The sequence below is a fragment of the Pollachius pollachius genome (genome assembly GCF_949987615.1).
Source record: "Pollachius pollachius genome assembly, chromosome: 2".
NCBI lineage: Eukaryota > Metazoa > Chordata > Actinopteri > Gadiformes > Gadidae > Pollachius > Pollachius pollachius.
In genome coordinates, this window is record NC_136935.1 from 37,632,688 (window position 1) to 37,645,756 (window position 13,069).

At 43.6% G+C, this 13,069-nt stretch overlaps 1 protein-coding gene across 1 annotated transcript; it reads right to left on the bottom strand.

Moving 5' to 3' along the window:
* Positions 1-6,114: 6,114 nt before the first annotated feature.
* Positions 6,115-12,545, bottom strand: ift27 (intraflagellar transport 27 homolog (Chlamydomonas)). Its single transcript, XM_079759026.1, has 7 exons — positions 12,418-12,545; positions 12,073-12,152; positions 9,365-9,424; positions 9,096-9,155; positions 6,817-6,934; positions 6,424-6,533; positions 6,115-6,288 (listed from the first exon to the last, which is right to left on the bottom strand). The coding sequence occupies exons 1-7, from the start codon at positions 12,449-12,451 to the stop codon at positions 6,181-6,183; spliced, it is 570 nt and encodes a 189-aa protein (XP_079615152.1). The 5' UTR covers positions 12,452-12,545; the 3' UTR covers positions 6,115-6,180.
* Between the last annotated feature and the right edge of the window lie 524 nt (positions 12,546-13,069).

The following is a 13,069-nucleotide window of genomic DNA, read 5'->3' on the forward strand; positions in this document are numbered from 1 at the left end:
GAGAGAGACGGGGGGGAGGGGGAGACAGAGGGATGGGGATGGGTGGAGAGGGAAGGGAGAGGAGCGAGGGAGGGAGGGAGAGAGATGGAGAGGGAGAGTTCAGAGGGAAAGCGAGGATAGGGGAGAAAGAGAAGAGAGGTTAGAGTTGTGGGATGGAGGGATGGATCAGGGAAAGGAGAGCTTGAGACGAGAGGAAGGCAGATGGTGAATAGAGGGTGGGGGTGGGAAGGAGGGGGGGAGCGTGAGCACCTTGGGTCCCCATAGAGGGGCCTCCACTGACCATGAGATGTGACTTTCCATTGTGAGAAACAAAACAAACACACACCGACACAAACGGCAAGAAGAAAATGCAGAAAAAAAAATGAAAAATGCATGATTTTTTTCCCCATCTACCGTTGTTTAATGAATTTGAATATGTTTGTAGAGATTCTAAGGGTGGGTGGAGGTGTAAGGAGAAGGCGGGGTCCGGGCGAGTCTGTGGGGCCTCTGATTGGCTGCCTCACGCACGTGACATATCAGGGGTTTTAACCCCTCCTCCCATTGGTGTGACTACGGCTGGGGATGTGCGTTTGATTCGTTGACACCCCCTCCCCCCCTCCTCCCACCACTCCAAATCACAAGCCCACAGGCTCCAGACGACTCGCCCCCCTCCCTCAACCCCCACCGACTCTTTCTTCAGTTGCTGTTCCTTCCTGATTTCATCCTTACTTCGCGTTAATACTGTGAACCATTTGTGCGGTTCAGAGTTTTTTTTAAAGGCAGGGAGCAATTTAAGGCTGCGAAACGAAAAACTCAAAACAAACACACGTAAAGTACAACTAAAACATATGAGTTGATATATGTATTGATTTTATAGACATGAATATCTATGTTGTATCAATCAAGTCTTGACTTCCCTGGTGCAGAAATACTAACTAGGAAAAAAAAGACAACAAAAGACTTGCGTGTACGTGAAACAACGTGAAGTCTTCATCGAAACTGCTGAGGACTTATTTTGATTGGCCGGTTGCTGGCAGGAAGTAGCTGAGCACAGAGATGACTTGGCAAATGGATAATTGATTCATACTTGACATGTTATTACATACTTTTACAATGAATAAATAAAGGAATAATTAAAACACGTTATTTCACCTTCTGGGAAAGGTCTTGGCGGCCATCTTTGTTTGGACGCTAACGATTGGCATCGTTTCCCGCCTCGACTCGATGGCGGTCAGAGAACAGAGAACTCTGGGTAATGGAGTTGATATTAAACTGGACAAGCAAATGAAACGCCACCACCGAAACACTCCGATATGTGCGAGGGAGAGCGTGGCTGTTTGAGCTAAGGTGACTTGAACAAAAAACGAAACAGACAAAAAAAAATTATTTACATGCATGCTAATCCAAATTACCCAATCTGCTTTTAGACGGAGCCAAATTGTATTCAAGAGAATGGGATTTACGCAGGTGGTTGTGACAAAGCAGAACTTTATGTTAATGTACTGTGTCTATTTCTATCGTTTTTTTTCGTTGGGATTGGGGTTGTTTGGGTGCAGGGCTTCATTCCGCTTTCCAAGTGAATCAATTCAAACATTAAAGAACAAATAATTGTTGTTTTTTTAAGGAAAAAAACTGGTCATATTTTTAAAGATTTGTTATTTCTGTTTTCATTATTATTTTAGTTTTTATTTTGAAATCTCGCACAGGCTTTCGCCTTACACATTTTAATTTCGCTTTTGTTTTCTAATAGTTTGGAGTTGTGTGGTTGTAAATGAGTATTTTAAAAGAGGAACAAAAAAGCCTCATGTCTTTCAAGGTGCCAAAACTGAATGATTCTGAACCTGGATGCATTAAGTCCTGACAATGAATAAAACATTGGAAACCACTTTCCACCTCCCCCCTGCGTGGTGTTGGAACAGAACCTGTCTCCATCATATGCTGTGATTGCAGTTAGCTCACAGTTAGCCCAGAGCAGCTTTACGCCACCTTGCTTTCTCTTCCATTCACTCATTTACATATTGAAGAGAGAGAGAGAGAGATGTATTCACACTCAAGACTTTGTTATTTCAGGGGTAGAGTTTTGTCGTTCCATTTATTTGTTTTGAATTGTATTGAGTTGCCTGTTTGGTAGGTGCCCCTTACGTCCATACATAACATAACATTTCCTGGAGTCAAATGGTTGCATGGAACAAGACTAGATAAAGTGCAAAAGGTAGAGTTGAATAAGTGGTCCTATAGCCCAACAAGTAGAGCAAGGCATTAACATTCCTAGGGTTAGGAATTTGATTCCCTCGGTGGCCACCTACGCTATTGTACGATGCTTTGGGCCAAAGACAAAATGTCCACCAAACGTTATGTTAGTGCTGTAAGTGCTGTTAGTGATGCTAGGTGATCCAGTCCTGGGGTTTCCAAACCTGACCAGATGAAGGGCTTCCTAGGAACCAACGCAGGTCAACAGAGGAGTGGAGAACTGTGCATCAGAAACAACATCAGAACAACAATCTGAAATGTTAATCATGGAATACACCGGCGATATTGATTGGTTTGATTGGCTAGACCAGCTGAAGAATGATTCTGGATTTGAAGCCCTAATTTCCACAGTCTATCTGTAAGCATCTGTGAGTTATCCTAATGTCACTCTTCTGCTTAGAGATGGATGCAAGTCTGACTCTACACGTTGCTTTTACAGGGTTTTCTCCATCGCCCCCCTTTCCGGTCAGATTTGTGTTCACAGCCAGCCATTGGTCCTTCAAACTGTTTCAATACCGAACTGCAAAAACCCAGATAGACTTCAGACAAAATGAAAATGGTGTGTTTGGAAAGACAAAAAGGCCAGTTTGTCTCCAAAATGAAACGCTGCATAGCCACTAAGTTTGTGCATGGTGCTCAGTCACAATTTTCAAACCTTTCTCACAGATCCCCTGAAGTGATCATAGCATGATATGTGTTAATATTTGGTATATGTAAACTAAAGACTAACACTTGATGAGTTTGTGAGGGATTATGCGCATATGTAAACAAGGACTACAAGGACAAAGAGACTGTAGTCAACTTTAAGAAACAACCCACACATCGCCTTGGCTATATTTTACCTTGTTGAAATCTGCGTATTTGACAGCAGTAGGACAGCCAATGATAACACACACGTTTGGTGTAAGTATACTAGGGCCTTCATGGTCTTCCTCAAGTTTCTCGTGAGCCAGCGGAAACTGTCAGAGAAGAGAACTGGATATTGTGGCTATGAGGAGGTTGACTGAGAAAAGCCATGGACAATGGAAAGGTGACCACCACTCATGGTGCCTTGTGCACTACAATGGAGGGATTTGATTTCGCAAGGAGCTTGAGTCCATGGTTTCAGGCCGTAGGCTGGTGGTAATGATTGATTCAGGTTTGGAATGAAATCCGAATCACAACGACAAGGCATAATGAGCACACGGGTAGCTCGCCTGCAGGATGAGCCACCGTTCTGCTTCGTACCCTACTCAAACATATACTGAAAGTGTGTGATGGAATAAAGTATGAACTTAAATCGGAAGAGTTACATGCCTCCCTCCAGATTAGCGCCTGTCTTCCCAATCTGTAACTCTCTTCCGTTACAATCCCTCCTGATTAGTATTCCCTCAATTCTCTGCGGCCTACCTCTCTCTCTCTTTCTGTTCATGGGCATACTCTCTCGCTCTCCCTTCCTCCTCTCCCTCACTCCCTCTCCGGCCACTCTGACTCCCTCTGTCTCTCACTCTCATCCTTCCTTCAGTCACCAGTCTGCTCACAGCTCCTCTCATCCCTTCTTTCCCGGTACCTGACGCCTACACACACGTACACAAGCACACACACACACACACACACACACACACACACACACACACACACACACACACACACACACACACAGTCTGTTCCGCTGTTTACATTTCTACTTGTTGAACATCTGGAGAACATTAGCTTTATTTCCCAAAGGTGCCTTTATAATTCAGCCACATTTTATATACAAATATGTGCATGATGAATGAGATACAATTAAATGTATATACATAGGCCGATGTAGTGTCCCACAGAATGTTCCTTTTACTCCCCCCCACTCTCCTCCCTCACCCCCCCTCTCCCCGCCCCATGTAATGATCACAGTTGCTGGCATGTCTCTCTGCAGTACTGCTGTGATCAGTGAGGAGCTGGGAGAGAGGAGGTGGGGGAGAGAGAGAGAGAGAGAGAGAGAGAGAGAGAGAGAGAGAGAGGGAGAGAGAGCACTGGGAGGTGGAACAGTTGGCAGCATCCTCTTCAGTCAGATTGCTGCACCATCGTCGCCCCCCTCTGGTGGGAGGTTACAGGACAGGCTTTATGTTTATTTCAACAGAGACCTACCTCGGCACACAGTTTGGTTTTACTGCGATGACCTTGTGTGGAGCGATGCTCAGCCAACACTGTGTTCTGAATACTAAAAGCCGCAGCCTAAAATACTCTGCTTTCAAAGAGAGGGGTTTTATTTTGTGCTTCAACCTAAATTGCTCCGCAGTTGAGGTTGGCCGAGGTTCAAACATTTCAAACATTTAAATACTGATTGACTTTTATCACGCATATCAACTTTAACTTGACCCTAACTTCATTTGTGTCAAGCTAGGCTGGGGTTTACTTTGTGTAGTTGTACCACTGGTAAAGAGGCTAGCAGACTGATACTCGACTCAAAGAAGGTCAGAGAACAGAGAACTTTGGGCAATGGAGTTGATATTAACCAACTGTGTGACCTGTAAGGAGGCTAGCAGGCTGGGGGTTATTTAGTAGTTGTTAAGTATCCTATAAGAAGGCTATCAGGCTGGGGTTTATTTAGTAGTTGTTACGTATCCTATAAGGAGGCTAGCAGGCTGGGGTTTATTTAGTGGTTGTTAAGTATCCTATAAGGAGGCTAGCAGGCTGGGGTTTATTTTGTAGTTGTTAAGTATCCTATAAGGAGGCTAGCAGGCTGGGGTTTATTTAGTGGTTGTTGTGCGGCCTATAAGGAGGCTAGCAGGCTGGGGAGCAGATGCTGGGTTCTGCCTTACCTGCAATTAGCACACTTTGTAGGTCAGGGGCGGTTAGAGGCGAGGGAACACGCTGTGCTAAAGAGAGCTAGACAGACAGGAAGGGGGAGAATTCAAAAGAGAGAGGGGATTAGGCATAGGCCAGAAGGCTTATTTCATTTCAATGCTTTTTTTTATTTGTGTGCTTAATTAATTCCAACGATGGTTATCTGACTCAGACAAGGGCTAAGAGCAGAACACTCAAACAGTATTTTACTTTTCATATTTTTATTTCTCAGTTGGTTGCTGAAGAGAGATCAAACATTGCTTGCTGCTGGAGATGGACACGCAGAGACACAGTGTGAAGAGAAGACATTTAATTAGGAATGAACACAGGAGTAACAGATGGGGAATGGCAATGTTTGACACAGGAAAGAAAGGAAGGCAGAGGGCACGCAAGGACAGGAAGAACAAGGAGAATGGCAATAGTGAGCAGACTTTCTGGTTCTCAGCAAACCATTGATTGGAAGCTGATTCAGACCTAATGCAGTTACCTTCCAAAAGTTAAAGTAAATCAAAGCTGAGTCAAAGGACTAAACTATAAAGATACTGTATTAAAGGTATCATAGCAATGAATAAAACGACAAACATTTTCACAAAAATACAACCAAAACAAGAAATTGCCATTGAAGGGTTGTTAGTTTGAATCCCACATTGTGTGTTTGTGTGTGCAGGTATGGTATTTCCAGCATTAAAAGCACTCTTTTGTGCCGGTTAAGGTATAATGATATCTTAATAAAACTGATTTATGCATGGCTCTTCATGGGATGAGTCTGTGTATATTGGATTCCCTGTGGCATGGTTCCCAAAGTAGACACACACACACTTACGCAGGCGTAGACACACAAACTGACACAGATATACACACACAGATACCTACCCATGGGCACACCTAAACAGATAGACACAAACACACGCACACACTTAAATTATATTGCTCTGATCCTCTGCTTCATTTGATGCCGTTTTGAACACACAATGGACAGGGGAATATAGAATAGACTTGACAAAGGGGGGATGTATTCATACCATTTATTTATATAAAAATATTACATCAATTCAATAAATGTGACCAGTGGTAAAACAATGTGAAACAATCAGGCCAAAGGGTTACAAAGGTGGCTCAGAGGGGAGAGGTCTGCTCGGAAGGCTATGGCGGTATGTGGAGGTGGCGGATGGTCTCTCTGCGTTCCTGGTAGAGAGCGTGGAACGCCCGGGCAACGCTGTGGAACGGAGCCTCACAGTTCTCCATATCCTTCTGCACGCACACACACACACACACACACACACACAGTCAAACATATGATTCAAATTATAGTTGTTAGAATTTCCATAGACTTCTTTATCCGCGCATGATTGTGTGTGTGCGTGGGTGCGTGCGTGCATGGCTCACCGCGGAGGTCTCGTGGTAATCCAAGCCCTGGCTCTGAGCCCACTCCTGGGCAACGGTCGTCTGGACCTCCCTACGTTCCGATAGGTCAGACTTGTTACCAATCAGGACGCCTGCATCACACACACAGCATGCATCCACAAAAATGCACAAAGACACACACACACACACACACACACACACGTAGTTAATGAAAACAGCATTCTGCTGCCAACAATGTTTGCCTGCCTGTCTTTATGTGTATGGGTGTGTCTGTGTATCCATTTGTCTTTTTTTTCTGTGTGTGCGTGTGTGTGTGGGTTCATGTTTGTTTGTTTATGTTCGTCCATATGTATGGGTTTTTAGTATTCAACGTCTATGTGTGTGTGATGGCTCCAGGGTGGACATCCCCCCCACCTGGGACCTGCATCCCCCTGCAGTGGGCCCGCACCCGCTCCATCCACTGGGAGCAGCTGTCAAAGGACTGCTGGCTGGTGAGGTCGAACAGCACACACACCACCGACGGCTGACCCCACTGCAGCAGGGAGTAGGGGGAGGTTATGGGCGGACAGCACATAGAAGGGCCAGAGCTAGATACGTACATTTCAGTTCAACTCAGGTACCCCTTTGTCCACCAAAAATGCATTTCTATGAACATTTTTTTTATTATTTACATTTAGCTGGTGGAGAAACACTGGTGTAGGAGAAGTGAATTAGTTGGTTGGCTAAATTCTTACCCTATGTCGGCTAACCCTACACTACATAATGCCCTAGTTGTTGGGTTACCTACACTGAACTGTTGAACCCTGAAACTTTATTTATGAATTATAAATTCACATTTTGAACTGTTAGTGCCCTTTTGTCGAGGTGTAGTTTGAGTTTTTTTCCACCAGGTGTCCTCAGTTATTCTCTAATTAAGGTTGCAAAGCAAGCCACCCTTTTGGGATTGTTATTATTCATCCTTTGAGTATTCTTCCTCCTAATTCCTTCAGTTTTGAGGGATTAACACCAAACCACCAAAGTCAGGCATATATAAGTTATATTTGATAATTATAATTATAATATTTAAAGTTCATCAGTTGCAAAAAGCCTATAATCAACCACAGCGTGAAGACATCAGAGTTGTCAAATGAAATAGACATATTTAAACCGAAAGTAAGGAGGCCTCAAAAGGTTTGGTAGCATGTGACCACAGGGGGATATGACTCCATAACTCAGTCAAACCTAAACGGCCGCACCCCGCGCCCCGTTTTATGTACATTTCTGAACCTTGGTGTCCAGGTCTTATTTGACATGCTGAATCCTTTTGCCTCAAGAACCCATGTGGTCCGTCTCGATATATTTTCTGTACCTCGGAAATATCATACCTGGTGTTTTTTAAAAAAAAATTCTGTTTAAAATGCCAGATTTGTGGCCGACTTATGGGCAAATACTATTATTTTAATGAGCAACTATTATTCAATCATTAACAAGTCGATTGCTAAAATAATGACGCCAAAGTTTCAATAGAAAATTACTACTTAGCATCTGTTTACAAAGCTATTTTTTTATAACGTAAGTCAATGGTGAAAAAACGCTGACTTCCACCATTCCTAAGGTGAACAACTCAGAGGTGTCAAAGTTGGAAAACGGCGCGTAAGCAGGTCTCCAAAAAATAAAGTACAGCTGGAGGGGCAGACAGGGGGCTCTATAACTCACCATCAAACAAAAACGATCAGCCCCATTATTCAATCATTCCCAAATCTGCTTCAAAGTGGCCCAGGGACTTGAAACTTGGCGTGCTTGCTCAATAGCTTTGCTACATTTACATTTAAATGTAGGGCATTTAGCAGACGCTTTTATCCAAAGCGACTTACAATAAGTACATTTGTCAGAAGAAAGAGAAACAATATATCACTGTCGGTACAGTAAGGATGTTCGTAGAACCAATTGCCAAGCACTGAAAGTTGCTAGGTTAACCCCTTCCACCGTATACAACAAAGCTAGCTAGGATAAGATGACGCACCATGCTAAGTACTATTTTTAAGTGCAAGGATGTACAACTTACAATAAGTGCGTACATTAACTGCCAGGACATACAACCTACAATAAGTGCGTAAGGTGGGGTGGGGGGGGCTATGCTTAGTGCTAGCATTAGCATGTTAGCATGCTCAAAGAATATTACGACCAGTTGGCTCATGCAACCACAACATTTGCTTCAGAAAATGCACATGCGGCGACATCTCTAGTTCTTGGTTGTTTTTATACCTGTGTTGATTATGTAATTGTGTCCACTTATGCATTTAAGTCTTTAACGCTTTGTCACTCCTTGTTATCAGTTTCCCTCGCTTTTTGCTGGAGACCTTACCTGCCTTGTCACTGAGTTAGCTTAGTTATTGTTATGTTATTGTATTGCAGCTAGTTAGTTGGTTAGTTAGTTTGTTGGTAGTAGTTTTGTGGCCTATGTTGGCTGAGAGCCTCTGTGAGCCTCTCTTTTCATATTGCTCTGCATATATTATGTTGGATTAAAGACTGCCTTCTTTTTCAAGACTTTAACATGCCTTAGTGTTTGTATCCTAACTTTGAACACATTTTGGTTGAAGGACTAATTGGGACGGGGCTGGCTCACCAGCTGATCGACGCATCACTGCCTTGTTTGGGTTACACTCAAGCATGTCTTATTCTGTTATAACAGCGTAGGGAGACAGGGCACATACCATCTTCTCACAGAAGTCCTGGAATATTTCCTTCCCAGCAGAATCTATAATATACAGCTCCTAGAAAGAGAGAGACGATTACATTGCACAAATTCATAGTCATCTGGTTTAGGAAACACAACAGATCAGCACATGGATAGATACCTAATTGATCCCAAAGGAAATACTGTTTTTTTCGAGTAGCATACCAACTCTGAAGAGAAAGGACACATACAACACACTGGGAGTCTAGATGGGGTTGGTTTGGCGTAGTGTTGTTCGAGGCTTACCACGCTGTCTGTGGTCTCGGAGATGTTGACACACTTAGTGTGCAGCTCCACTCCTGTCGTCTAATTAAACCAAGGGGAGGTGAGAGAAGAAAGAAATAAAACATTGAGCCGTTATGAATTCTCTACGTTAACTTGGCAAGAACTTTCGCTGTTATTATTCATCTCATTGGCCATAAATAAAACCCACCGCTGTTCGTGCCATGGGTGCCAACATCATCATCATCTTGTTTATTTATTAGTCAACACTAGGGAGGTTCATTGTATACAGACTGTCTATACAACTGTCTATATGGCTATATACCGTATGGGCTAAATACACAAAACAATCCTAAGCTACAGCATAAATACTATGTGGTTATACTTATAGAAAGGATGTCCCTACATATCAATCGATCCCTTTTATTATCATGGGAATATATCACATGCAAAAGCATTCATTTGTAGTAGAAGACTATACATATGATAATATATAAACAATATATTCAGATTAAAGAGAGAGAGGGAAGAGGAGAGAGACAAGAAGAGGGGAAAGAAGGGAAGAAAGCAAAGAGAAGACGATGGCGCACAGATTCGGAAAGAGGCTTTTCTGATTTATGTGGAGGAGTGGAGAACACTGGCCGTCGCATAAAACCTCCACAGTTGGTTAGCTCCGACACTAGGCTGATGTATCGCTGTGACTAGACTCAGGCAGAGGGAATTAGCAGCTTGGCTAGCTTGAAGCAGCTTCATTGACCGCATTACTAGTGGCTACATCATCAGTCTATACATCATTCCTCCTTGTTCCGAAGCTAGCTGGGGAGTACAGCTTCACAAACGCTGTGCTACACCCCAACCCCAGATCCCACCAGATAGGGTGAGCGTTGGAGTGTCTGGCAGTAGAAAGGCACACCAGTTGCCTGTTTTTTACACCCATGCAAGCAAGCAGATGTTCAGATAACACGGTAGTATTCCATCATAGGAAATATTCACCCATAACCCTATAATTTAATTATTTGCTTTAAACCCAAAGGGTGTGGAATGAGATTTTAAACGCCCGCCGCGGCTTCCTGAGAGTGTGTGTCTTCCCACAGCCAATGAACAACGAGTGCCGCTTTGATCTCAACTGATCAGCCAACAAAGTAAGACCACCAACACCAGCGATGCGACTGCAGAGCTTTTATTGCACAGGGATTCACAACAGACACATGCCCACGCACACGCACACAACCGCATCCACATACAAACAAACACACTGCGGTCCTGGGTAGGCCTGGTCTTAAGATGGGTAGAGATACATGAGGCCTGTCTGTGGAATATCAATGAGCGCATATCAGCAGCCGATGGACAGGAAGGTCTGTCTGCCCTAAGAACACAGGAGACGTCAGCGGTGGTTTCACGTTGAGGTCCAACCGGACAGGGTTAAAACACCAGCTAACGAGCTGCAGCCTCTGTGTGCTGCCTGGAGGAGTTTACAACGCTGTCCAAAGAAGCGCTTGCAACTAGGAAGTGAACCTCATCCTGAGCCTTCCAGTGGAAACTCAATGTTGACGGCCGGACGTGCCCCACATAACGCATCATTTTGCTTAAGTTAAAGAAAGTTAAACTTTAGTTACACACTTTTGACACACTGAAGCAGTCCCATGATCCTTTGCGCCACGCATCGAAATGTACAATATCTGTATTTTCTTTGATACCGGCGTACAATAACAGCCATGGTGACCCACTGGTGCCCCAGTGGGTCAGTTTGATGTGTGTGGAGCTCTACAGAGTTGCCTGCTATACCCTTGGGAGAGTAGAACTTAACGGGTGGTGGCCATAAGCCTGTGGAGCTCAGGAAAACACCATAATGTGGAGGAAGTGTGTCTATGCATGCATAAAAACGGTGAAGTGTGTGAGAGAGGGGACGTTTACCTGTGCTAGTGGTCTTTTAGAAGCCGGGCGATTTAATTATTGATGTTGATGTGACACTAAAATGCCCAATACAGCTGACTCAGCAAGTGGTGCACATGTTTGCATGCATAATTATGTAGGTGCACACACACACACACACACACACACACACACACACACACACACACACACACACACACACACACACACACACACACACACATTAATCTAAGGTAGAGACTAGCTTGTGCAGAAAACCTACTCTTACTCTTAACAAAACACTGCCTGCTAGTGGTGACGAGGAGTCATCACAACCTAATCCCCCCACCTGATCATCCAACATAGGAAGATGATCGCAATCCGTTGCGATTATCTTCAAATCAAACAAATCCAACATGTGATATATAGTGGACACTAGCTTTCACAAACACTGTGAACAGGTTCAAGAAACTCATCTAGGACCTGGACCCTACCAAGTCTGCTCAGTACCTCTTCTCATTCAAACTTTGATTTTGACGTTTCTTTTCTATGTATTCTTGTGTTCTCCTTTCGAGGCAGGATAGTGATTAGTAAAAAAAAAAAACCTGGGTAAACTGGGTTTGATCCACAACGTCTGTAGTCTAACCTGAGGTATGCCTATCTACAAGGCAAGATGTCTTACCAATACCTATTTTGAAAAGCCTTGGATTGCATTAATGTCCTAGCAGTACAAATAATGGAAATGAATGACAGACCTTTAACCTATATTTGATTTGGCATATCATTGTTTCGGAGTGTAGAGGTAATGATGTCGTGCCAGATAACATTTATATTATCCAACATAACCCTGGCTCTCTCACCATACTGTAGTTCTTGTGGAAGTGTGCCCCATCGCTGCTGAACATCTGGGATAGGGCACTTTTACCCACCGCCGCGTCGCCTGCACACAAACACATAGCACAGTCACAATCTAGTCCAAGATAAATGATTGCAGGTTGAGTTATCGTAGTATTTAGTGATCTTGAATCATAAGGTAGTATGAAGGTCCTCGTGTACCCTTTGATGTTGTAGCTAGCCCATTCAATAACAATAACAATATCGTTTCAAAGGCTATACTATTTCCAATCGGTGAGTTCAGTCTATAAGAGTCCGATAAGGGGCACCATTTGCGCAGCTTTGCGCATAGAGCCTGCAACGCAACCTACCTAGAAGCAGGCACCTCGCCCTTAGCTTCACCATCTCTACCGACGACTTCGCAACCGCTACAATTACGAAGTTCTACCGATGCTTTTTACGGGCTTCGAGGTCTTCCGTGTGCCTCGGCAACATGGACACGACGCGTTTCCTAGCAACCACTCGTAACACAATCTCACTGGTCCCCCAGCGAGCACATACGTCAGAGCACTGCTGCCATTGGCTACGTGTGACAACGTAATTACAGACGACGCAGATGACGTATGAGTGATATACTTGCGTCGACGCTAGTGGGCGTAAAGATTGTCCAAACAAATAATACTATCACAATAACCTGAGGTATGCAAGATAATTTCTACACTTTCTTAATTCAGCGATACTAGATGATTAACTACACGTACACAACACACAACATGGTTATCAGGCAACATTTTTCTTTCCTTTGATGTGTTATTGTGAAACTTATCTTTCTGCAAATCCGTTCATTGTTTGATTCTTATTGTTCCAATCCAATAGTAGCTCAAACGTAGATCTCTTTTCATTCAAGGATTTATGTATGGGCCGCCCACATCCTCAAATTATATACTTGAAAATTCAAAATATTATAGAATACACATGCAAGTGATGCAGAGAAGCGCTCCCTAACGTATCACCGTTCAAAGC

Excerpts from the sequence above, each read along its gene's own strand:
- ift27 (XM_079759026.1), bottom strand. The coding sequence starts at position 12,451 with ATGGTGAAGCTAAGGGCGAGGTGCCTGCTTCTAG. Across the intron at positions 6,534-6,816 it reads CAGGGGGATGCAGGTCCCAG|GCGTCCTGATTGGTAACAAG; the intron begins GTGGGGGGGATG and ends TGTGTGATGCAG. Across the intron at positions 6,289-6,423 it reads ATTACCACGAGACCTCCGCG|AAGGATATGGAGAACTGTGA; the intron begins GTGAGCCATGCA and ends GTGTGCGTGCAG.